The sequence below is a fragment of the Halichoeres trimaculatus genome, unplaced genomic scaffold, assembly GCF_033239565.1.
Source record: "Halichoeres trimaculatus isolate MK-OKI-2021-1 unplaced genomic scaffold, fHalTri1.1 fHalTri1_scaffold_4, whole genome shotgun sequence".
Lineage (NCBI taxonomy): Eukaryota > Metazoa > Chordata > Actinopteri > Labriformes > Labridae > Halichoeres > Halichoeres trimaculatus.
Genome location: NW_027437182.1, coordinates 9,934,304 through 9,958,666, shown reverse-complemented (window position 1 = coordinate 9,958,666; position 24,363 = coordinate 9,934,304). Strand labels below are relative to the sequence as shown.

Sequence of the window (24,363 nt, the reverse complement as noted above, 5' to 3'; positions counted from 1 at the left end):
ATCAATAAATAAACCCTAGTGTGTAAGCATTTGTGTTCAAGTGTGTGGTTGCTTCTTTTTGATTACTGTGTCTGTTTGGAGCTAAAACATAAATGTTGTATTTGTAACTGAATACTTCGATAATCATTTTCACTTTGCTTTATTTTGTTTGCTGACTGTTAGAGTAAAATAAACAAATAAATAAATCACAGTATTAACCAAAACTGAATATTTGCAGACCATAGACTGTATAAAACAGTTGCAGACTAGCCTGTCTTTTGGTGTTAATCAGCTAATATGAGTCAGCTTCAATAAATATTAAAAACAGCGCCCTCTGGTGTCGGGCGGTATCACAGACGTTGACGTCAAGCGACGCAAACGTGAACGAACATGGAGCCAATGTTCAACCCAGCGCTTCACCGACAGAGACATCAATTTGTCATCGATTTTGTGAAGAGAAACAAACCCAGAAAGGTAAACTAGTTGAAATTGTTATTTTTCCGTATCATTGTAAAGCACATTTAATCACGCTAGGCTAGCTTACCTTTGCAAGTGCCCTCTTACGTCCACAGAGCTAGCTCTGTTGTTAGCTATCTACACACTCAGAGCAAGACATCAATGTTTATTTTTCTCTTTGTCTTTATATCATATTATCCATCGACACCTCCGTACTACTTCTGGTTAAAAGTGTGGTTTGATTTCTCAATCTTCTCAGGTGGCAGACCTGGGATGCGGTGAATGCAGCCTTCTAAAAAAACTCAAGTTTCACCATGAAGTTGAACTGCTGGCTGGAGTGGACATCGACGGTGCCAAATTAAAGAAACACAAGTATTTGACTGAGTACCAAAATCACAACATTTAGAGCACACGTCCGGAATTATAGTGTATATTTTGGCAGACAAAGAGTTTGTGGCAGGAGAGAAAAATAAACGGCAGTTTGTCAGCAGCAGTTGAACTGTTGGATATTTCCCACCTATAAAGTAGGGATGCACGATATTGGATTTTTGGCGATATCCGATAAGCCGATATATCGAAACCCCTTTTGACCGATACCGATACTGATAATCACAAGTTTGTTTGTTTTTTTTTCACTGTGAAGAAAGCTAAGTCTATCCTGTACTGGAATTTATATGTTACTCTTATTGTGACGGTCTTATTTGTTTAAGAAACACACATAAAACAAGACAAAAGACATTTGATTTTACCATAAATAAGAAATGTATTATTTTTTCAAAGTATTGAAATACAGAAAAATAATTTCTCCGATAAACGTGTTTTTAAGCTTTTATCAGCCGATACCGATATCGTCCAGATAATATTGTGCATCCCTACCATAAGGTTAATATTGCATACCATTTCAGTACATGTAAACTTAGCTCTTTGCGTGTGTTTTTGAAGAGAAAACTGCCATGAAGTAGGGCCTCGGCAACTTCCTTCTCATCTGAATGATGGCTAAGAGATAGATATGATTAAATGTCATGTTGTGAGCTTACTGTGTAAATTGGTAATCATATATATCATATATTTGTTCTTACAGGCATGGGTTAGCTCCTATATCAACAGATTATCTGCAGCCAACTTATGATCAGCTGCGCATTGAGCTGTACCAGGGCTCAGTCACACAGCATGACGCCCGCCTCAGAGGATTTGATTTAGTGACCAGTATAGAGCTGTAAGTGGCTGCTTGACATTTTAAGCTCAATGCCTTTGAATTACCTTTTTATCCTTTGCTTTTCTGTACCCTGTGGAGGAATTATAGCTTTAGATTTCTTGTGGTCTTGTATTAATCAATATATTTACTCCCTGTCTGTTTGTCTGCAGAATAGAGCACCTCACTCTTCCAGATCTGGAGCGTTTTTCTGAGGTGGTCTTTGGTTACATGAACCCAGTGGCAGCTATCATCAGCACCCCAAACTCTGAGTACAATCCCCTTCTTCCTGGACTGAGAGGTTTCAGACATGTTGATCACAAGTTTGAATGGACCAGAGCAGAGTTCCAGTCATGGTAAGGTGATATGAGTTGAAAAAAGCCTCATACTGTTTTCTTTATAATCTTTTATTTTAATTTTACACCCCTCCTTAGGGCTGTTAAGGTGTCCTTGCAGAACGGTTACAAGGTGGAGTTCACTGGTGTTGGCGAGGCACCTCCAGGTCAGCAGGAGAGAGTCGGCTTTTGCTCCCAGATTGCGGTGTTTCACCGGCTCAGGGGGAGAGATGGCTACAACATTTTGTTTCGAGATGATGCAGAGGATGTGTTTTCGTACACACTGGTGAGTAAGCTTCTTTGCAGGTAGGCCAATTCTGAACTGACTTCAAGTGTACCGTATCCTCTGAGACACATGACCTCTATAAGACTGATGTAAGGTGTTCTTGCATCCTTTTTTTCCCTCACTCCCAACATTTTTATGGCTCCAGAGTTGATTTTTTTAACCCAAGATATTAGTTCAGTTATTTTATTGAACTGTTTGTCACCCTCTGCTGGGGACCTTTGGCAACTGCAACTTCAAACTAACTTCTAGTCCTGACTGGCTATTTTTTGCTCTTTGTAAACAGAATAACTCAATTAAAAAAACTTTACACAAATGAGTAGAGCAGCTCATTTGAATTGAACTGGAAGCAGTAATAAAAATAAACATTGATGATCTGACACTGAAGCCTTGCTTTTTGCCTTGTTTCTCCCATGTCAGCTTTACAGTATCAACTACCCCAGCCTACATGACAACAACATTCTTCGAAGGGTCCTGGTGACTGAGGTGATTTACTGGACAGAGAAGCTGAAGAGAAGATGGCGAGAGGACAGGACTGGAGAAAGGGATGAGAGTTTTGAACAGTGCCAGGCTGCAGAAGGAGCTGAAAGTCTCAGATCTTCAGGTGAGCGTCTTCTGCATCCACATTAGGATACTTGAACCCCCAGTAAATGCATTTGGTGTATTGAACTCACTGAGTGTTGGACTAAGTGTCTTCATTTTACAGAATGCGGAGCAGTGATGAACTCTATAATGGAGCACTGTACCAGATGCACAGCAGAGATACAAGAGGAAGAGGAGTTTGAATCGAAGGAGGAACAGGAGTCTTGCGGATTGCAAAGGTGAGCTTGCTTTAAGATAATTAAGAAATATGATGTGCTCAGAAACTGCAGCACAAGTTAAACTTTTAGCAAAATAAGCTGCTATAACCTTTGCTATCTGCTTGTAGTGGAGGTTTAATTTTTCTCACTTCAGTTACAGATCTTGGAATCTCCCTCATGATACGAGTGGTCGTCAAAGCTACATTAATATATATTTATATGTCACATTATCTGTGCTGGTAGGTGTGTTCCTGTACCTCTAGCTGTGCTATGGACCTCCTGCCCCAAAGTTGGCGCCCTGAGTGGGAGTTTGTGTAATCTCCGACACATACTGATGGGTAATCCCGAAATTCAACTCAGCCAGGATGGCTCTTCTCTTCTTGTTAATTTACAGGAACAAGGTACTGTTGACATTAATCTGTCAGCATTAAAGTGATCCTCCGGGATGGAACAAGTTGGGTCCTATCACAAGATTTAGGGCAAAAATTACCCCTAGAGCAGTGTTTTTGTGCAGCAGAAGCCCAGGGCGCACGCACCAAACACCCCCTCCCTGCTCCTCTGCCAGTTTCCTCTGCGCTCAGAGGAATATTTTATTTTACTTGACCAAAAACACAAATAAAGGACTCCCACTGAAAAAATCTGATATCAGTCTGCATTCACACTTTATTTAGAGAATTTTCAGTGCGCTACTTTCACACAAAAACACTGCTAAATAAGGTTCTAGTTCTCATCTTGTCTCTTCGTCCTGGCAGACTACCTGCATTTGTTTATATCTGGCACGCCGCGCGTGGACTGATACACTAAGCGGCGAGCGCCTTGTAGCCAGCTGTGGCTCTGCAGAGGGGGTAGCGCCGTTTTACGACACGATGAGAACTAGAGCCTTATTTAGCTGTGTTTTTGTGTGAAAGTAACGCGCTGAAAATTCCCTAAATAAAGCGTGAATGCAGACCAATATCAGAGTTTTTTGGTGGGAGTACGTTTATTTGTGTTTTTGGTCAAGTAAAATATGGCCCCGTCTGAGTGCAGAGGAAAGCGGCTGAGGAGTGCGCGGGGGGGGGGGGGGGGGTGTTTGGTGTGTGCGCCCTGGGCTTCTGCTGCACAAAATCACTGCTGTAGGGGTAATTTCTGCTCTAAACCTTGTGATAAGACCCAACTTGTTCCATCCCGGAGTATCACTTTAAAGACCGTTTCCTCAGATATACTCTGATATCTGTGTTTTTTGGGCTAATCCTTAATTTTTTATCTGTGATTGTAGACCCTGAGGAAGAGGACCTGGATGATTTGGAGGACAGTGGGTATGCAGAGGCCAGACAGTGTCCCCACAGTGCAGCACAAGAAGAAGACTGGGAGACAAATGTTTAATTTGGCAGAAGCAGCTTTGTTTTCAGGAAAAGTAGGAGACATGCTTAAATTTGAGCTGGAGTTGATCTCCTCAGTTGACACTTCAAACTAAATTTTCAAAAAAGGATGTCTGTAAATATGAGAAAGTTTTCACATTGAGTTTGAGTGGTTTGAAGTAAAATTCACACATGCTTCGGATTTTGAACAATTTTATTCAACAGTGCAAGGTACACATTTGAAGCATCCAGTTCACTTGATAAGGAAGCAAATGTTGGTCAAAAGAACAGATCTGTAACAGGAAACACTGGACAGTGCCAGAACAGCACAGAACAACACCTTACAGGAGAATACATTTTACAGTTTTATATAGACAACAGCTTCACAGAAGAGAAGAAAGAACCATGTTTGTAACAACATGTTAGGTACCGAGATGAACATACCTGTGCCCCACAGGTAAAACAAGTGATCTTTATCTTTAAAACACACAAAAAAGCTTGAAGAGTTGATATTCACTTGCCATAAATCATACATTTAACACTTTACCATGAAGTGAGAACACTTTTCCCACTCAATGAAATATTTAGCAAAAAATATGGCACCATAATAGCAAGAGAAAGAATCCAAAATACAGATGATGACAATGGTAACTTCAACACTGAATGTTAAAACCATGCTGAAAATTATAACATAAAATGAGTACACTGACTTACAGTCACAGCACGTAATGTGCAGATATCTAGTTTAACATGAAAGCTTCAAGAACAGAATGTTTGGGGTTTTATCGCCACTAAATAGGCAACAGAAATCTTCCATCGATGTAGAAACATTCAGGTTAAAAAATGGCACAATGTTAAATTAAACATGGAGATGTTAAGTTCTGCAAGCTAACAAAAGGACATCATCATGCTGAACATGGAAACATTAAAACAGAAAACAGACGTTTATTTAAACACCTTACATTGATGTTTGTGCAGATATTGTTCGACATGTATTAAAATAAGGAAGTATTCTAGCTTCTACTATGGCTTATGACAGAAGACAGAAGATTACAGATGCTGCACAGTCTGTTTTCACTAGTTTCATGTGTCTACTTCTCTCCTTATGCATAGGCCGGACAGGGTCCCTGGTAACAACACTTTGTTCTGAGCTTTGGCTAGTCTGATACTGGATGGATTATTTGTGCACTTAATCTCTTATGAGGCTACAAATTTAAATCCTTGATATGCTGGACACACAGGATTTAAAAACTGCAGGTTTATATTGTTCAGCTAGCTTTCTGTCTGCAGAGGTAACTGTTCTCATACTGACTACGTTTGATATTAGACTGGTTATAAAAGTGTACTGAAGTCTAGCAGTTTATAAGCTGTAAGGAGATACACATACACAAAACTATCACTCTGCACATTTTAAACATTTTAAACAGGCGCTGTGGAGCATTTTCTTCATGGCAGTGGATCACCTAGCTAGTCCTTCACTTAAACCTAAAGCCGTACAAACTACATTATGCATCAGTCACACATGAATGAAATATCTGATACGTCACAGTATCGCCCATTTGTTCTCTGATTCAAGCGTCCTGATCAACAGGCCGGCTTGGAAAGATGTAGTTGAGTTGCACAGCACAGGTTTACAATAGATGCTTAGCTTAAATGCTGGGCATTAGATATATGTCCTACATTGATATTGAAGCTGATTTATATTTGGTTTCTTACTCACCTACGAAGGCAGCGAGCTTTAACCTACGAGATGTGAAAAAGATTTTAAGCTGGATATTTAAGCTCATAATCAAAAGAATTACAGAATACAAAACAAAAAAGATCTTTATAACAGCCACACTGACCACTTTTGGATCAAATTGGTGGAACTTGAGGGGAAATCACAGTATGTGCCTCTAAATGTTTTCCTTCAGCCTTTTTGACCTTCAGCTACCACTACTTTAGAAAATTACAACTACTTTAGCAAAATACTGATATTGATATATTAGTTTGCAATGTTTTGCACGTACTTTGACTGTCACACTGTTTGCCAGAATGCTGCGAATGACATGGTGACAGCTTAAACCAAAGCAAGCCCTACAGAGCTACAACGTCATTACTGTGGTTTGTTTCATTAAGTTCTTTAGTAGCAAGTTCAAAGGCTGTTTGATGACAGAAATCAATCCTCAGTGGTGTCAAACATGAAAAACATCTATTATCACAATTAAGCAAAGCTACTTGCTCCGTTTTCTTTTTGAAAGTACCGATGAATTATTTCCTACAAGAGACTGTTGTCACATTTGTCACTTAGCCAAGATAACAGGATAGCTGTTACTAACACACAAGAAAGACACACTCACACGTCTACATTCACACCTCACACAACTCCACTCTGATGCCTCCTCTTTATAGTAAAATGTTCTCACCTTCACTTCAGCCGTTGTCAGCGCGCCAACAACTACAGCTTTTTAGCAGCTTATAGGCTAGTATAAAAAAAATCCTATTTAAGAAGGAAGTCCAAACACACAGAGACAAAAGGAATGTTTTGAAAGCACAAACTCTTCTTCAATGTTGATATCACTTTGTTCTGAAGCACACACAGTGTGTCTTGGAGTCCTCCTGTAAGTTTTATCCAGTTCCTCAAACTTAAATTGGCTTTTTGTTGAATGAGAGTTGATTTGATCTCCAAAGATAAGGCTAATCTACACTCAGGAACAAAGCAGATAGTTTTGAAGATTCTTTTTTGTTGTTTAAAATCTTCACATTTACTGAACACTGAGACAACAGCTGTCTACTTCTCGATCTTTAAAACTTATAACAAAGCTACAGTTTCATAAATGAACACAGGGCAGCACTGTAAGAATGCTGACCGGTCGTAGAGTGATCAGGGAGGACACAGTGCTGATCAGGTAACTTGTGTGCTGTGGGAATGCCGATCGAACCGTACGCCAAGTTTGTTTGACGTGAGCAGAGCAGTTCCAGTCCACGTCAGAGAGGTTGGAGGTTTAACGCTTCATCACCACCTGCTCGTAGGCTCCGGCTCCAACCCTGGGAGGACAAAAAAAACCCAGACATATTATGCATCAGACAGTAGAGCGGTCATCACAAAACTCACATATTCACATTTTGTAGACAACATGAAAAATAGTCATTGATATAGAGTGAAATGTTAAAGTTAATCAGCTTTGACTTTAAGGCCCTGAAGTGGTCACCCTCTCAATGTGAAACTGGTTTGATTACTTAGGTCTGATCTTACCTGGTTGGAAGGTGATGGCTTCCCAGGGCTGTACTTCCACCAGGGCCAACAAACAGACGCAAGCCTTCCTCTGAAACAGAAACAGTTGTAGCACATTCAGTCAGCAGCGAGCTTACACACATCCTCCTGTATAATTCTTGTCGTGAAGAGCAGCCAGTTGCTAGGCAATCTAAAAATAATCATGTATTGACAGCAGCTTTCATTTCATAGCTTTGAGCTGCCTGAGACCTCGGAAAGAAAAACAATGCCCTGTTTCCAAAGTACACACACTGTACATGAAGTACCAGAATATTAACATCATTGTTTCCTAATGCAAATGAGATGCATGATGGAAAAATGCAGAAGTGTTTCTACTTGTTGAGAATTATTCAGGAGTAGAAAGTGAGATTATAGTTAGAAACTATTTTAGAAAATCTGAAACCTTCAAAGAAAATAAATCAAGACCTTCAAATCAAAGACCCTACTCTGTTTTTCTCGGTTTTCCCTCACCTTCAGCGCTAGAGTCCAGCAGACTTGGTGTAAAGTCTTGACTTTGGAGAATCTTTTCCACAACATCGTCTGCGTCCACCCGCGTATCATCCATTCTCTTCAGCTGAGACTCCATGGAGTCCTGCTTCACTGGGTGTCTGAGGGAAAATCATGTTGATTTATTTCATATCTTTGATACAAAAAAAACATTTTATACCATGTTTGTTTCTGCAGTTTGAGCTGGACTGAGATTTTTTCCATTTTCCCCTTCTCTTTACTCAAAGCACAAAAAAGACTTCAGAGCAATCCACAGTCCAAACTTTGAGACTTTACTCTACTTATGATTCATGGTTGGACATTTTGAAGTTTCACATAAACAATGACTCACTTTAATAAACAAGAACTCTCACTGCCACGACATAATGAAACCAAAGATAGTCTTCCGCTGCTCTGCCTCTTTGCTCTGTGCTGCAGCTGCTTCCTGTAACGTTGCTGAAGCCTCAGGTGTGGTGAAAGTTTACACTCAATAAAATAACTATATAGTTTTCATTTCCTACATCAAAAAAAGAGGCCAGATGTTTGGCTCTTAAACAGGTTGACTCTTTCTTTGACCTAGAAACTCACCTGTTGAGTCGTTCACAGGATGAGGCACTCTGTACTGGTGTACCCACTGGGTTGCTCGTGGCAGCGGTGGGGACAGGGTGTTCAGGCAGAGCAGGGCAGGGTCTGGACTCTCGCTCTCGCTCTTCACTGGGCTCTGGGATGCTGCCGATGCCCGTTGAGGCGCTCCCCACTGAGTGGTTTCTCCTGTGGCTAAATTCTGACATACTGGAGGAACGGGAGTGACCTGTGCTGTAACCTGAGACACATGAGCACAGATTTAGGACACAGATAATGTCCTAGCAGCAATTTCATTTTCTGGGGGAGCAAATTGGACCTATTGAAAAGGGATATGATTTATTGACACATGGCTTTTTATGCTGATGCGCTGTTGATACGGCAAGATTGGAAGCCAAAAATAAAAAAGCATCTCAGCAGACTTCAATACTTGAACTCAATTACTTGTGGTCTCTACTAATTTGATAGGAAACGTTGGACTTTAATGCTTCCAAGTAGACCATATCCTTTAAATCTTTAATGATGATTTGCACAATGTTAGGGTATTTTTTTTGCTGCTGTGTAGGTTTTCAGCTTGCAGTGTGTTAAAAGATTTAACAGCGCAGTTACACTCACACACTCACGTGCTGTTCGTGTCTGCAGGAAGCCATTTCAGGCATGAGGGATCTCAGATCACTACAGCCATGGAAGAGGAAACTTCCCGCTAACTAATACCCATGCTGAAATAAATCTATCAGAAGCTACATGTGGCAGGAAATACATTTCCTAATTCAAGATTTCATGGCCATTACAGCTGTGCTCAGCACTGCCCTTCGTTTCCTCTGATCTTTTAGTACAGACATTTGATCCACCTCCAATGGAAACTGAACTGGAAATTATACCATATCTTTCCTCCTTAGTCAACTGTTTTTGCAGCTCGACCCTTCTCATATTTTCTGCTTTACAAAATGATTTTGAGACGGCAAAATAACAGGTGTGTGTGTGTGTATGTGTGTATGTGTGTGGGTGGGGGGTTGATTACAAGTACTTTTAATACATTCCCAAACGGTTCTACCCATGCAAAAATCTTGTATGATCCAATAAACAACCACAATAAATGAAAATTCTACATATATGGAGCCACTACCTGAAAGTTTGGACTGCTGGCTGGCATAGCTGGATGTCCGGGAGTGGCCGCAGCCCCCGAGATCATCAGAAACAACCGGACACTTCCCTTCTCGACTCTCTGCTGAGGGAACAGAAAACAGAGACAGCGTATTATAATTAATGAAAACCTGAATGGACAATATTTTATCCTAAAAAAATGCTACCAGAGGGAAAGGACGTGGAAAGCTCCTGGCTATTTTCTAGGCTTTTCATAAAAGCATTGCATGAAAAGTAAAGACGTTTTTGTTTGGTAAATCACACAGATCCCACAGTAGAGCATGCAGGTTATTATTTAACACTGGTATTATTTGATCAGGTTCGGTATTGATTGATACCCAAAGCCTAGGTATCTGTATCGGGACCAGGAAAGCTGGATCGGTGCATCCCTATATTACACCATTGGAAAGCCTGTTTTTTTTTTAACCTTTTAAATGGTGCCATATTTGTCAGACAGGAAAATGCATTTATGAGATGAGCTGCTGAGCTAAGTATGTGGGTTAAGCCCATGAAAACTTGCCAAATGTTTTCACCAATTCCCAACAGCTTACAGGGTCAATCTCATATCTACACAGTCTGGGACTAAACTCAATCCTCTAAAATGGGAATACTCGTCCCCAAATGGCCTGTTGATGTGTCTTTATCCACCAAATATCCACCAAACAAGAGTAAATGGCAGAGTAAGCTGTTTGGCATTTGCAAAGAAGGCAGATGATGGCAAATTTTCATGGGCTCAGCTCGCATATTCAACATTTAGAAGTCAAATAAACAGGCTTTCCAATGGAATGAGACTAACTACCAGAAGCATAGTTACAACAAATAATATCTACCAAACACATATTTTTTACTTTTATTTTCTAAGTTTAGTAAAGAAAAGAAACTGTTGCCAAATGTGTCAAGGCTCCTGCTATGCACACTGTGTGGTTGTGTATCAGCCAGTGTGGTGAATAGAAGCAGTTTATTTCTGCCCACAGAAAGCATCCACAACAATGAAGAAACCTCTCCTACTCCCACCTGCTGCACTTAAACTATTTCTCCTTTTGTAGAAGAGAAAATGACTCATTTTGGAAAATTAGATCAAACTGTGTCAAAAAAAAACACTTTTACAAGAATGACTTGAAGTTATAGGACGAGCCCTTTTTATAAATGCTGTACAATATGTTACCCAAAATTACATCATCGAAATTCAGGTTCAGCAACTATAAACATTTTGCTTCATATGGAAAATCTGTCAACATGAGGAGGAGAAACTTTGATGAAGCAAACTCACATGACTAATTTAACAAGTAACATAGGACAGCATGTAAAAGTGGAGCTTTTTCTAAAAACAGGTTAAAGAACCACTATCTCGGAGTAGGTAAATAGCAAAAAAGCTGAGCTGCCAATAAGCAGACCAGATAAGAGTTTAAATGTCCTCAGGAAGAAAGAGAAAGACAGTCCACTGCCTTAGAAGATCAACACAACCACAAAATACAAACCACTGCAAGTGATTTGATGTGACATGGCTTTTCCTTGGAATACTAGTGATTAAAATGTTTTCACCAGATTCATCCCGGGTGTTAAAAACACAGATTTACAATGTTTGAGTGAAAGAAAAAGATTCTCATTAGTGCCCGATGTCATGTAAATGCAAACCACTGAGTGCTGTAACCACATCCTTTCACAGCAACCTCTGCCTCCAACCCACCCTTTACCCGCCTTTAAGAACCAGCACATTAATATGAAATTAATCTACAAATAATTCATAATTGTTAAAAGCTTCATAAATTGGCCTCAGCTGCTAACAAATGAGACTCTAATGCACATATTGTGCAAACATTATAAAGCCCAGACATGATGCTGCTGGTTTGAAACAGAACAATCTTCAACAGACAACTACACACTTTGTGATCACATGCCAACATACAACCCCCCCTACACAAACTGGCACACTCACGTCCTATTTTTAACCATGCAAGAGCCTACAGCGTCTGAGCAGATTGTAGTTATTCTAAAAGAGAACTAGTTTAAATTATACATGAAAGAGCTGCACTACACTCTGAACATCCCAGGAGGAACATGGATTCAATACAGCACTGTGTTCACCCATGAACAGACAGAAGAAAAAGAAGGGGGAGCAAGGGGGTGAAATGTAGCAGAAAGAAGCAGCTGGAGGAGAAAGGTTTCATTGTGCTGAGTGATGGATAGATGGCACTGATTAAGTATGAGTACAACAAATACATCTGAAAACAACATACAAAAAGGATCAGGCACAAGTAGCTATTAATTATTTGCAGTTTTGTGAATGGTCTTGAAAAAAACATCCATAAAGTAGGACAAACCGCTATATTCTCTGATTCTTGTGCAGCTGAACTTTTTCATGTGATATTTAAGTTGTGTAAAGCATGGGGGTGCTCGGATAAGAAATTTTTGGCCAATACCGATATCCGATAATAATATTGCTTATGGCCGATAACCAATATTTTTCCATATCAGTATTGGTAAAAATAAATAAACAATTTGAGATTATCAAATTTTGAACATACTAAAAATATCTCCCTTTATTTTCTAACTTGTTTTCCTTCCAAGTAAGGAGGTGATAGGGCCACATAGAAGAAAAGCTTGCCAATCAAATCACGTTGTGAACTATTGTGGCTGAGAGCGTTGCACTCTTTGGATGAGATGTCAGCACAGATATGAGGAGAAGATGCGATATGACAGAGGCATAGCCCTATGCTGGAAGACAGAAAAGTTTAGGCTGCTCACACTCCAACTGAGGATGTGTCGCGGTAGTTCAGAGAGAAAGAGCAACATGATCATGAGAAAAGATGATGGAGATTATAGAGAGGATCAAAGGATGGAGCGCCTGAGATAAACACAATCAAAAAATCACATTTTGTCTGTTTTTTTTGTTTTTTTTTTATCAAAAATGGGAAGAGAGACATAAAAGAAGAGAGTCCACTCTTCTTGGGTAGTTTTAGTGTTTACATAGTCATAGAAAACAATATTATTTGGGTCTTGAAGATTGTTCAAGATGCTCTGAAAATGGCTGGCAGCTAATGAGTAAATATATGCCCACTTTTACACGCCTGCCAATTCCAATATGTTAAAAGAATGACAAATGTTAGCCATATCAATATATTGATATCAATATATTGTGCAGCCCTAGTAAATCATCATTGCCTCTCCTGTATAGCTACACTACTTGAAACTTTCAACTTGTGTCCATGATTTCCAAAAAGAATGTTAGATTTTGATTGGTTAAATTACAGGACAGCTTTCCACTTCATCTTAGTCCACCTTACATGAGCTTGAAGCAAGAGAAGTAGCCGGTGCCTCTGGATCATGTTTATAAACAGTTTCCTCTTTGCATAATGCATTTTTATCCTGCATTTGTGGACTTATTTTTGAGCATATGTAAAATAAGCTCAAACTTTCTGATCCTCAGTTGGCACTGAAAAAACAATGCCAACTGAGGACCAGGAGATCCTGTCCAGCTACTATTATTTTTTGTCTTTGTCCCTTTCACTTAAAGATTTCTGGAGACTCTGAATCTTTTAACAATATTGTAAAGCTAAAGTTTGATGAGTAAATCCATGAATTCTACAGAGGAGTCCTAAATCACTTCCAGTTTTTACCTCTGAGAAACAGCCTCGGTCTGTGAAGTCAAAGCAATAAAAACAATTATCTCCCTCTAAATGCTCATTGTTGGTAAGGTATACAAGCTACATAGCCACTAATGATATCATCTGGATCATTTGTAAAACCACACCATTATATGATGGGGTTTAGCTCAGCAAAAGAGAGCACATCGGATGTTGAAAAGGCCATGGGGATGACTAAGCAGAGCAGGGGAGTGTAATATGGCGTGATTGGTCTTACCAGAACAGCCTTTCTGTGAGTCTCCTCCTCTCCTCTCCTCCAGCAAGCTCTCTCCATCCCCCTGGATCCCGATCACTGTGGCTGTAGAGGGAGGCCTGAGGACAGAGGAAAGACAATACTGCTTTTTCTCTTTTTTTGTATTTCAGTGTCTGATCTATCATTCATAAGAAAAAAAAACACAAACAGTGTAGGAAATATAAAAAGAGAAATGGGGTTACAGGTTCTGAACATGAAGTATTTTAATTGAAATAACATCCAGTGAAAATACTGTACTCAGCGCTATATTTTAAGATGAAATAAAACACTTTTGACATTATAATCAGGATTACTGAATAATTTTCAGGTCAAATTTTGCCCTGAGGTTAGGCAGCATCTCTTTTTTTCCTCTCAGTATGTATTTGACACATTTTCCCTGAACAGCTTATTTCCTACTAGGAAAAAGTGTGATGGCTGCTAGTGTATTACTGGGGGGTGAAATAAACCAGAGCTTTCCCAATACAGACTTCAGCTCTGCAGTCTGCACCAAGCACAGCATTTCAGTAGCAGAAATAGAATGAATGGAGTCAGCAGCACTTTTAATTTTTTAACATTAATACTAAATGTTTTTTTTCTTTTTTGCCTCTTCTTGATTATGGTGCTTACAGTCAGCTGTACTGACAGAATGGAGAACAAACCAAGATATAAATTGTACAGCAATTGTGAAGATCACAAGCCTTATTAAAAAATGCCATGCAATCAAAAATTTTTGGATGAAATCTGACTAAACAAATGATTGGACTAAAGTTCAGCTGACACTAACCCTGGCTGACTCAGTATGGTGTTAACTGCTGACCAAAGCAGATTCTGCTCTGAGTCTCAAAGTTTGAAAACTTTCTTTCACTTACGTTTTAAAACAGGGATCCCCTGACATGAGCTGTGTACTGATGATAACCTGTGAAAAGAAACAGGAAGATGGCTGTTTGTGGGTGTTTTGAGTTAGAGCACAAGGTATATCTTATCTGGTTAAAAACAAGCAGCTAATACACAAACTTTAAGTCATTGCTGGATTGTAGATTAACCAGCTGGCCATTCAATGCGATGAGGACTCTGCTCTCAGTGATAAATCAAGAAAGATTTTTTTCTTTATTTCTTCCAAGGCAGATTCATTGCTAAGAGCTAATGCATGCATTTCTCTTATTTTATAAGTTATAACAGCTCTTCTTTAGTCTTTCAAACCTGACTGGGGTCAATTCGATGACTTCCATTGTTTTCTATGTAATCCTACCCATCTATGCAAAACCCTTCACTTGTCTCACTCTTAGTGAAGGGAAATATCAGGCTTGTATTCAAAACACCCCGGCATCCTCCTAAAGCAGTCAAATCAGACCGGTGTGGCTGCTTTACCAGCGCTTCAATGTTACCTTGAGAATGGAGTTATCCTGGCGGGTATTTTTGGTATCATAGCCTTCCAGCAGACATCTGCGTGTTGTATTCCCTGAGCCAGCAAACTCTGCTAAATTCAGATCTGCAAAACCGAGCTGGGGGAGTAAGAATGACAAAAGGTGAGCTTTGTTGTCTCCTAAGAGACGGGTGTTTTGCCTGGTCAGGGATAAGACAATCTGTGAACGTGACATTAAAAGGGGTCAGAACAAACTTCAGATAAACTTGAGGGGCACATCTTACAACTTGTCAAAAAAAGAACGTCATAGGGGTAAACATTCCCTGTACATTTTTACTTCTGAAGACTAAAAACAAGAACACAAGACATAACGAACCGACCTTCAGGCAGTAAAGGCCATCTGTTTGCTGTGAACTCACTTGGCTCACTGATTACTGTAAATCTAGGTGACCTGTCGGCTGGGTAAAAGGATGGGGGTAAAATAGTATAAGTGTGAGAGGATTTACCTTTGCGAATGCCTTCCCTCCTTTCAGCTCCTGTAAAAAGAGCAAAAGCAATCATTTACATTTTTTTTATTTCATTTTATTCTATTTATGATTTGATATCATTTCTGTTAATTGGAAACTTGGGTGGGGTTAGTAGCAAAACAGAAAGGGTGAGGGGAATCTAATATTTACTCTTGACAATCATCTCTTATTATTTTTCCTTACTTAACTGTTTAATTAACAAGCATAAATGGACTTTAAAATCCACTTTTTAAAATGTCTGTATAGTTCTCACTCATTTATTGTCACTATTTCATGGGAAAACTAGTTGCTACAGTGGATACACTTAACGTGTTACTTCCAAGAGTTATTCAAGCTTATTCATTTCCATATTGTAACTCCATAACTGCTTTAAATCTGTATCTAAAGGCAGCATGACAACACAAAATCCTACAGTGTACAGACTTTAAGGCTTAAAGCTAAAACATTTAATCAGTCTGTTTTCTGAGACGCCCTGGGAAAACTCACCATTTATGGTTTACATTTTGATCTGTTTGTGACACACTTTTTATACACAAGATATAAGTAACACAAATCCCTGTTCATACAGAAACAATTAAAATAATAACAATAGATCAAATATAAGGAAGCAGACAAAATGTAAAATTTCTAAAATACAGTTAAAATGATTTCAATCAGTCCCAGGTCATCCAGAAAAACAGAGATGAATAATTGTGAGTCATCAGCATAGATATGGAAGTTCATGTCATATCTCCTTGTACATTTCCAAAAGGAAGCATTCCCTCGTTAAAAAGTGTGGGACCTAAAATCGACTCCTGGGGGACAACACCAGTTACTTTAAAACCATCTGTAGAGCATTCTCAGGTGCGCTCATGGACAGCAGTTCTGTAACTTGATCACAACCTCTGCTCGCCATGATTTGCATTTAGCCTTCACCTGATTCAACCTTTTTATTTCATTCAAAGCAACAGACAACAAATCTTATGCACTGGGAAGGTTTATCTTTGTGAAGTCTGAAATTTCGGGTCGCGTAGAATCAAACCATACCTTTCTGACTGAGACCCGGCACACACAGGGGTCCAGTACCCCGGTCCCTGCATTGGCACTCATCTTGCAGGGGAAAGACAACCGTTTCCTCCATCGAACACAGTTGGCCTGCACTGGCTCCCTGTCAGAGGAAATGACATAGATTCAGATCAACGTAAAGGTCAGCAAACATGCATTGTTTTTTGTCCCAAAGGGCGATTTACTGCTGGATTTTGGAAGGAGTAACACAACATTTTTTATATTTATATGCTCCTTAAATGACTTATTCGTGCAAGAAAATAAGAACAAAATGCAGGTTTCTTTTCTCTCTGTTAATCTGAAAACTGCATTAAAACTCACAACTGCACAATTAATCTTTTCCCATTAATTTGCTGTCTTGTCCCTTTTTTTTTCAAATTAAATCCCTAAATTGTGGTTGTACAACTTATTACCTCTGCCAAGGAGGTTATGCTTTTGGGAGAGTTTGTCCGTCTGTGAACAACATTAACTCAAAAACTAACAAACGGATCGTGATGAAATTTTCAAGAAATGTGCAAAATGGGATAAGGAAGACGTGACTAAATTTTGGAGGGGATCCAGATCACTGTCTGGATCCAGGACTTTTTTTAAAGGATTAGTTATCAGTGTGAGATGGGGCCGTTTTCACCATACGTGTATGTAACCCCACGATAAATGGCCAGATTGCTTTGCAAACAATACCAGACAAGGTCACCATAATTTCTGACAGATGTAAAAGTAGGATCCAGATCCTGGCAATATTCAGGATATTAAGATCCAGAATATGAAATATGTACTGGGTCATCATTGTTTTCAAAACTGTCCGGTAAAAAATTACCCTACAAACATGCAACTACCAACAAATTGTAGCAGACAGTCTGGTGAAAGGGAACATAACATTAAGGTAGGACTAAAGTGTTGCATGACAATCACAATGTGCTTGACCAAGGTCTGCGCTCTCTGAGTGCTTTTCTAGTTTTGTTTATTCTAATGTTCTCATAACTCCGATAACATGTTACCATAAAAGCTACACTTTGAAATGTTACCACCTCTCAATTACTGACAGAAAAACATTCATATTCGCTGGCCAACTATGAGTGTATCACTGTATATCTGACATCTACCACACACTTTCATGTTTAACAACTTGGCTGCTAACATGCTATTTTCCGGTCCAACAAACCTCACATCTCTTCCTTGCTTAAGACTCCTCCAAGCTGCCAATACAAGCTAATAAGCTCATTGTTTTCACTTATCGAACGTGCAACTTCATCACAGTCTCTTTTCTTCAACCTATTGATTCTTTCACTTCTGAATCCAAAGGTCAAGGCGCTCACGCTTCCAGCGTCAATTACTAACCACAGGTTAAAATCAGGATGAGCTGAAGCCCGCTGTCAGTGAGAAGATGAGATGAAGTGAAAGAGGACAGAGTGTGTGTGTGTGTGTGTGTGTGTGTGTGTGTGTGTGTGTGTGTGTGTGTGTGTGTGTGTGCGTGTGCGTGTGTGTGTGCCTGTGCGTGCGTGGGCAGCATGATGATACCCCAGATGGCTGTCTCTCTCACTCTTTGCCATCCTCTCCTCTCCCACTCACAGCACCAACTGCCTTCTGTTAAGTCAGCCCACATGCCATTCATTTTTACACACTTTGCTGGATTTAAATACAAGCTGAGCTGGGTTTTGTCCTTTCCAACACAACAGTTAGCATCCTAAATAGTGCCAAAAACAGACAGAAAGACAGAAAATGTTGAATACAGAGCTGTATTTATGGCATAGGGGTTCTTCTCACACCTAAAGGGTTTCCGTTTCTCATTGTCCTTTCTTCTACTCCTTCCATCTCTCTTTGTGGTGCCAACAACAAATGTTTTAGACACCCTTCAGTGTATTAATACTGTTACAGTTGAGTCTGTGATCAGAGCCGTATCTTCGGTAACCTCTGCTCTACTTTACAGAAATCTGCCAAAGAGAAACAGTCGATCTCAAGTGTTGCAGTGTAACCAATCAGAACTGAGTGCATTACAAACCTCAGTGGTTGTGCAGACCCCTGTTAAGATGGTTAATACTGTCTGAACATACAGGCCCAAGCTGTGCACTGCTTCTCTGACTCACTATAAATAAAAAGCAGCAGATGCATGACCGATGTTGTACAAACGCTGACTTCATCCTCGCAGAATCGGAGGAAACTCCCAGCCAGCTGGACACTCTGCGCTTCGGGAATTCTGCCTTTTGATAGCTCGTAAAGAAACTCACAGCACTTGTCAGTGCAGCACAATGCTGTTAGAGAAACAAAGTACGCGTGCTTTTAGGCACAAGTGGGCTGTCATCTCGAAACATGGGTCAGATATCTTGTTAAACCACAGCTGCTCGTCTTTGAAAGGCAGCTGGGGTCACACTTGAGCTTTAAGACAACTCTCACAAGCACATTGTTAAATAGAATCTTGGGTCTTCCCAAGTCCGGCAGAAAATAACAAGTTGGCCGTCTATAAAATGCTATACTTTGGGAAAAAAATGTAGCTTATATAACAAAGGAAACTTGCTTTAGGCAGAAACAATAGAGCAGCTCCGATGACAAGCCACACCAAAGGAAAAGAAAGACTCATAAAACAACAGCCTCTGCTTCCCTTGCACTCACAGATGTGATGACTCAAAAGAGGATCAGAGGAAATCTTGTTAAGGTGTTCAGACATTTAAGACTGCTGTGTTCATCTTAATATGCTCACCAGAACAATTAAAAAAAAATACAAGATATTGTATGTCAGTCAAATGTTCATTTCGTCATGCACAAGTAGACAAAACACCATGACCTTTGAGGCACTCTGAAACCCAAACACTTTGTCTTTCTGTTTGGCTATTTCATAAAAGCTACTTGGAGTAACCAGAGGTTTTGTTACATAACCACAATAAAACCATCTTATACTTACAGCCACTCTAACAAAACAAATCTTGGTCAAATATCTAATTCATGAGAAAAACCCTGCTCAGATTACAGAGGGGATGACGGCCTGTGCTTGTCTCAACTTGACAGCTGTGAAAGTGTCATCTATTTGTTATCATTACGCTGTGAAGACTGCAGGGTTGTTCTGAATAATCAGGACAGTCATTTCCTTCCATTGCAAATTACTGAGTTCCTTTTTTAAGTCATGTTTTGGGTATTTCTGCCTTCATCCCACAGGACAACTAAAGGAAGATGGGAAATGTGGGGTGCAGAGAGTGAAGGAAAACATGCAGAATAAGGTCGTGACTGGGACCTGAACCTGTGACTGCTGCACGGAGGACTGTAGCCTCAGGACATGAGGTGCATGCTTGAATTGTAAGGCCAGCCAGAATCCAAATGTCCCTTCTCTTATTTCCTGTTACATATTCAACCCGTTGCACCATCAGTTGGTGTGAGAACATCACATTTTATTCTCTGATGAACATTAGCTCTTTGTAGCGGAGAGTAAGGTTCAAAAGTTTCTTTCACAGGTTGGTTTGGTAAGGGAGTTGTTTCAACCACAAAACTAACTGAACTAACCAAAGTTTAAGCAAGTCTTGTGGCTGAAGGTTTGCTTTCTGAAGTCACTTTTATAACCAGATAACAACCTTTAACACATGTTGCCAGAGCAATTTGTTGTATTTTGTTTTTTGTTGGTTTGAGTCTCCAAAGCTGTATGCTGCCACAGCAGGGTGCATGTGTGCTCATGAGTGCTGTTGCTGTGTATTTTATTGAGGCTCTGGACAGTAAGAAATATTGTGTTGCTCTTTTTATCGATTTGTCTAAAGCCTTTGACACGGTAGACCACAGACTGTTGATGTACACCTTAAAAAACATTGGCATCTCAGAATCGGCCTCTCATTGGTTCAGAGATTATCTAACAAACAGAACACAGTGTGTGCAGGTGGCTGGATCCACCTCTGCTGTTCTGGATGTTAACAAAGGGGTGCCCCAAGGCTCAGTCCTGGGACCCATTTTATTTTCAATTTACATCAACAGTCTGTGTACTAATGTGTCGAATGTATTTTACCACTTTTATGCAGATGACATTTATTGCTGTTCATTCTCACTCAGGCTTTTGAGTTTTTACAAGCTGCTTTTAATGTTGTTCAGTCTCGTCTGAGGACTTTGAAACTGGTTTTAAACACACAAAAAACTCGAGAGCTCGTAAACTGCTTGTGTCTGCAACATTTCTTCCTTTAATTGATTATGGTGATGTGTTATATATGGGGGCTTCACTGAAATGTCTTCAGTCCATAAATACTGTTTATCACAGCGCCTTAAGGTTTGTTACCGGTGATGGTCGCTTCACGCATCATTGTGACTTGTACATTAAATCTGGTTTGCCTTCTTTAAGTGTGCGTAGGTACACGCACTGGCTTACCTTGATTTATAAAAACTCTCCTTGGCTTGGTTCCCTCCTATTTAAGGTCTTCTCTCCAGAGAACTACAAGCCACTATTCCTTAATGGCGTGTGACATTGTCTACCTCTCTGTTCCTCATGTCAGAACTGAGTTTGGGAAGAGAGCGTTTAGCTTTGCTGCCCCTACAGCCTGGAACTCTTTCCAATCTGAACTGAAGCTCTCAGAGCTTGTTTCACTTGGAGTTTTTCGATCCATGCTGATGGACAAACAGCGTGAGAACAGCAAATGGTGCATGTGTTTATGAATTGTTATTTATGCTGAAAGCTCTGTGTTTAACTTAAAACACCTTGCACTCAAAAAAATATCTTAATTTATTGTATTTTGTCTCTTTTAATGTTTTTGTCATGACGTGTGCTGCTGACCTCTTGGCCAGGTCACCCTTGTGAAAGAGATCTTGATCTCGATGGGTTTTCATCTGGTTAAATAAAAGTAAAAAATAAATAAATAAATAAATAAATAAAAAATAGAAAAAAACAAGAGAGAGGAAGAGGTAATAAGGTAGTCTTTTGCTTCCCTTCTTTATCTGATGTTAATTTTAACAAAAGGACAAAATCAATGAAAGAAGCATTAAATCGATCACTTTTTTTTTTTTTAACTTACGCCAGGGAAAGTGAGCGTGTCAAATGTATTAGCCACAAGCACCTCAGTGACAACAGGAGGATTTCAACAGGCGAGATCAAGTCACTACACATGTAACATTATTTTATCAGCTTCTCTGTTGCAGGATTTGCTGTTTGACTTTTTTATGCAACAGTAAGTTTGACATTAATGGATCTTAGACATCTACCTAAAGCTTCCAGTTACTGAAATGTTCAAATGAATCAGTTGTGCGAGTACAAGTTGAGGCCCTACAATGTGTGGTGAAAGTCATGAGCAAAAATAAAGAACAGGTTTCAGAGGATGTGACTATCGTGGCTCTTCTCATATTGGTAGTATTAGTAATGTACTCACCACACTATTTATAGCTGCAGTTTACTTAAAATAATTGGTATGATTTCATTTTCGAGTTTGTCATCGTTATGTATTAAAGATTTGCTCATTTGATATTCAAGAAATGATTTTAGAGTGGAACAATTCACCAGTTAATGATAAGGCAGCCAACGTGATGTGGTTTTAATGACCTTTGTCTTGAATCTGTGTAAAAACATTCTTCATGCATGGGTGCACAATGCAATTGGCACAATATCACTGTTTGCAAAATGGAAGAAAATCTGATTATTGGTATCAGAAGGATTAAAAAGTTCTCAAACTTATGGACAGTAGGGATGGGTACCTTTCACATTTGAACCGATATGGTACAGATGCCCGGTGCCTGGCAATCTGTATTGGTGCTCAACTGTACTTTTTGTGTTCATGTGGTAAAAGATGTCAATTTAAAAAAAGTTAGTAGTAATAAAATCTCAAATTTCTTTAATTTCACATATTTATTATTCAATATATAACCTTGCAATGCTGTGTTCATAGCCAGCATGGAAAATTACTTACTCTTCCAGTCCCTCAAAGTCACAAGGATGCATTTAGGTACCTAAACATGGTACCTTTTGATTTTCCATGAATCGTTACCCGGTACTTTTGACAGAATTCGGTCGGTACCTATAAAAGTACTTAATTCGGTACCCATCCCTAATGGACAGTAACATGATACATTAATAAATGACAGCTTACGCAAACCAACAAAAACAAGCCTCAACATAGCAGAGTGGTGGTTTTTTGATGGGTTGGAAATAGACACCAACAAAAAAAAACATTTAGATGGTTTTAAACATGGTTTTCAAAGTAATACTGTTAGGACTGGAAGCAGCACAGATACCTGAATTGGCCAAAATGAGTTTGAAAATATCAGCTTATCAGACATCAGCAAAACTCCAATATCATGATCCCCTGATGTGACGCAGACAGTGCTGGTGTGTGTAAATACAGAGTCAGGGCATTCTTTGGGAGACAGGTCACCAATTTTTACCCCCTACTGTTTTTTTGTTACTTATACTATATTCTCCAAGCACTTACCCGAGAAGTAGTAATTACATCACGTTTAAACCAGCTTCTACTTTCTACGATGATAACTACGTGACCAAATGAGCCACTTATGACAACCCAGGGCATAAGTGTCTGCATTGATCTAGCAGCCACGGAGAGGAGAGTCATATTCAGCTTGTTGCAGTGATGTGAAAAGTCAGCTGGATACTCATTTCACAGTGATCGATCCCATCAGAACCGAGGAAGTGAGCCTTTACAATGCAGCTAGACGCATCAAACACAAAGTAATGCGGACTAATGATCAGACAAATGATCAAATTGCTCATTTTTATATTTTAAAATTGTTAAAAATATAATCTTTGAAAACCTGACTGATATTACTCGTTGTAAAAGGTTTTAAAAGGAAGGTAACGCTGAATGTGAACAATCATAATAAAGCCGTTATAGTGCCAGAACACATTACTAACGGCTGCTAGTTTCTTCCGTTTGTGGTGTAGCTTGTTTGCTCGTTGGCTGGCTAGGGATTACTGTCAAAAAAGCCATAGTATTTGTTTTATCTGAGAGATAAGGGTAGGTCTGGAGATAGTTATAAATGAAAAAACCTCCTCACCGTGAAGACTCCTCGGAGAACCCGCCGTCCAGCAGCCTGACTTTACAGAAGAGGACACCGTTGACAAAGGGGATAGACGACAGCTCATCCAGCTCAAAATCCACCTTAAACTTGAATTTCTTCTTCTTCATCATCATTAAATCCATAAACGGAAGTGGTATTTAATAGAAGATATGGTAATATGACTTTACAACCCCATTGTGTTGAAGTATGGACACAGTGTTGTGCTGTGAGAGGACGGTGAAGCTGCTAGTGACAACAGTCAAGTCGTGACACCAATTGTGGCCATCAAAAACAGCCACTTCCGGGTTTTGCTTTTCAAAATACAACTCGATAGATTTGAAAATCAAGAACTTGTCATATCTTAAACTCAAATCTGACATGCTGTCACCCGAAAGAAACCAGACAATGAAATTAGATTACATTTTTTTAAAAATTAACTAGAGACGGGAAAAACGAGTTAGTAAAGAATATTAAATACATACCTGATCAGGTCTTCTGTCTTTATCCAAGTCTATTTGATATACAATGCCATCTTGCTTAATTATTTGTAGGTTTTGCATCACAAAGACAGGCCTAATTTTGAAAGGGTTCAAATTTCCCGTTTTTCCTTTTTTGTTTTTGACTCAAACTTGCCCATATCCATGACAAAAAAAAAGCTTTTTTTTTCTTTTTCCTTTTTTTTTTTTTTTTGGTTATTTCTTTGACTGGCAATATTTCCAATTATTATTTTAATCTCTGGTCAAA

At 39.4% G+C, this 24,363-nt stretch overlaps 2 protein-coding genes across 3 annotated transcripts; one reads left to right on the top strand and one right to left on the bottom strand.

Moving 5' to 3' along the window:
• Positions 1 to 319: 319 nt before the first annotated feature.
• Positions 320 to 4,490, top strand: henmt1 (HEN methyltransferase 1). The gene is made up of 9 exons (XM_074668507.1): positions 320 to 453; positions 695 to 807; positions 1,517 to 1,651; positions 1,801 to 1,983; positions 2,062 to 2,248; positions 2,666 to 2,849; positions 2,952 to 3,066; positions 3,289 to 3,446; positions 4,301 to 4,490. Exons 1-9 carry the CDS (start codon positions 370 to 372, stop codon positions 4,405 to 4,407), a joined length of 1,266 nt encoding a protein of 421 aa, XP_074524608.1. The 5' UTR covers positions 320 to 369; the 3' UTR covers positions 4,408 to 4,490.
• A 50-nt stretch (positions 4,491 to 4,540) lies between these two features.
• Positions 4,541 to 23,882, bottom strand: LOC141789173 (EEIG family member 2-like). 2 transcript variants are annotated; one of them, XM_074668508.1, is made up of 11 exons: positions 23,617 to 23,882; positions 16,639 to 16,759; positions 15,592 to 15,621; positions 15,108 to 15,224; positions 14,592 to 14,638; positions 13,708 to 13,802; positions 9,830 to 9,931; positions 8,710 to 8,944; positions 8,107 to 8,243; positions 7,618 to 7,687; positions 4,541 to 7,409 (listed from the first exon to the last, which is right to left on the bottom strand). In XM_074668508.1, the coding sequence occupies exons 1-11, from the start codon at positions 23,760 to 23,762 to the stop codon at positions 7,367 to 7,369; spliced, it is 1,143 nt and encodes a 380-aa protein (XP_074524609.1). In that variant the 5' UTR covers positions 23,763 to 23,882; the 3' UTR covers positions 4,541 to 7,366. The 2 variants fall into 2 exon arrangements, with proteins under 2 accessions (XP_074524609.1, XP_074524610.1); XM_074668509.1 differs by having other exon boundaries at positions 9,830 to 9,928.
• Positions 23,883 to 24,363: the final 481 nt, after the last annotated feature.

Coding starts and splice junctions, on each gene's coding strand:
- henmt1 (XM_074668507.1), top strand. CDS start 370: ATGGAGCCAATGTTCAACCCAGCGCTTCACCGACAGAGACATCAATTT. Junction 2,850..2,951: donor TGAAAGTCTCAGATCTTCAG/GTGAGCGTCTTC, acceptor TTCATTTTACAG/AATGCGGAGCAGTGATGAAC. Junction 3,447..4,300: donor TGTTAATTTACAGGAACAAG/GTACTGTTGACA, acceptor CTGTGATTGTAG/ACCCTGAGGAAGAGGACCTG.
- LOC141789173 (XM_074668508.1), bottom strand. CDS start 23,762: ATGGATTTAATGATGATGAAGAAGAAGAAATTCAAGTTTAAGGTGGAT. Junction 14,639..15,107: donor AGGATAACTCCATTCTCAAG/GTAACATTGAAG, acceptor TTCTTTTCACAG/GTTATCATCAGTACACAGCT. Junction 13,803..14,591: donor GGGGATCCCTGTTTTAAAAC/GTAAGTGAAAGA, acceptor CTCTGTCCTCAG/GCCTCCCTCTACAGCCACAG.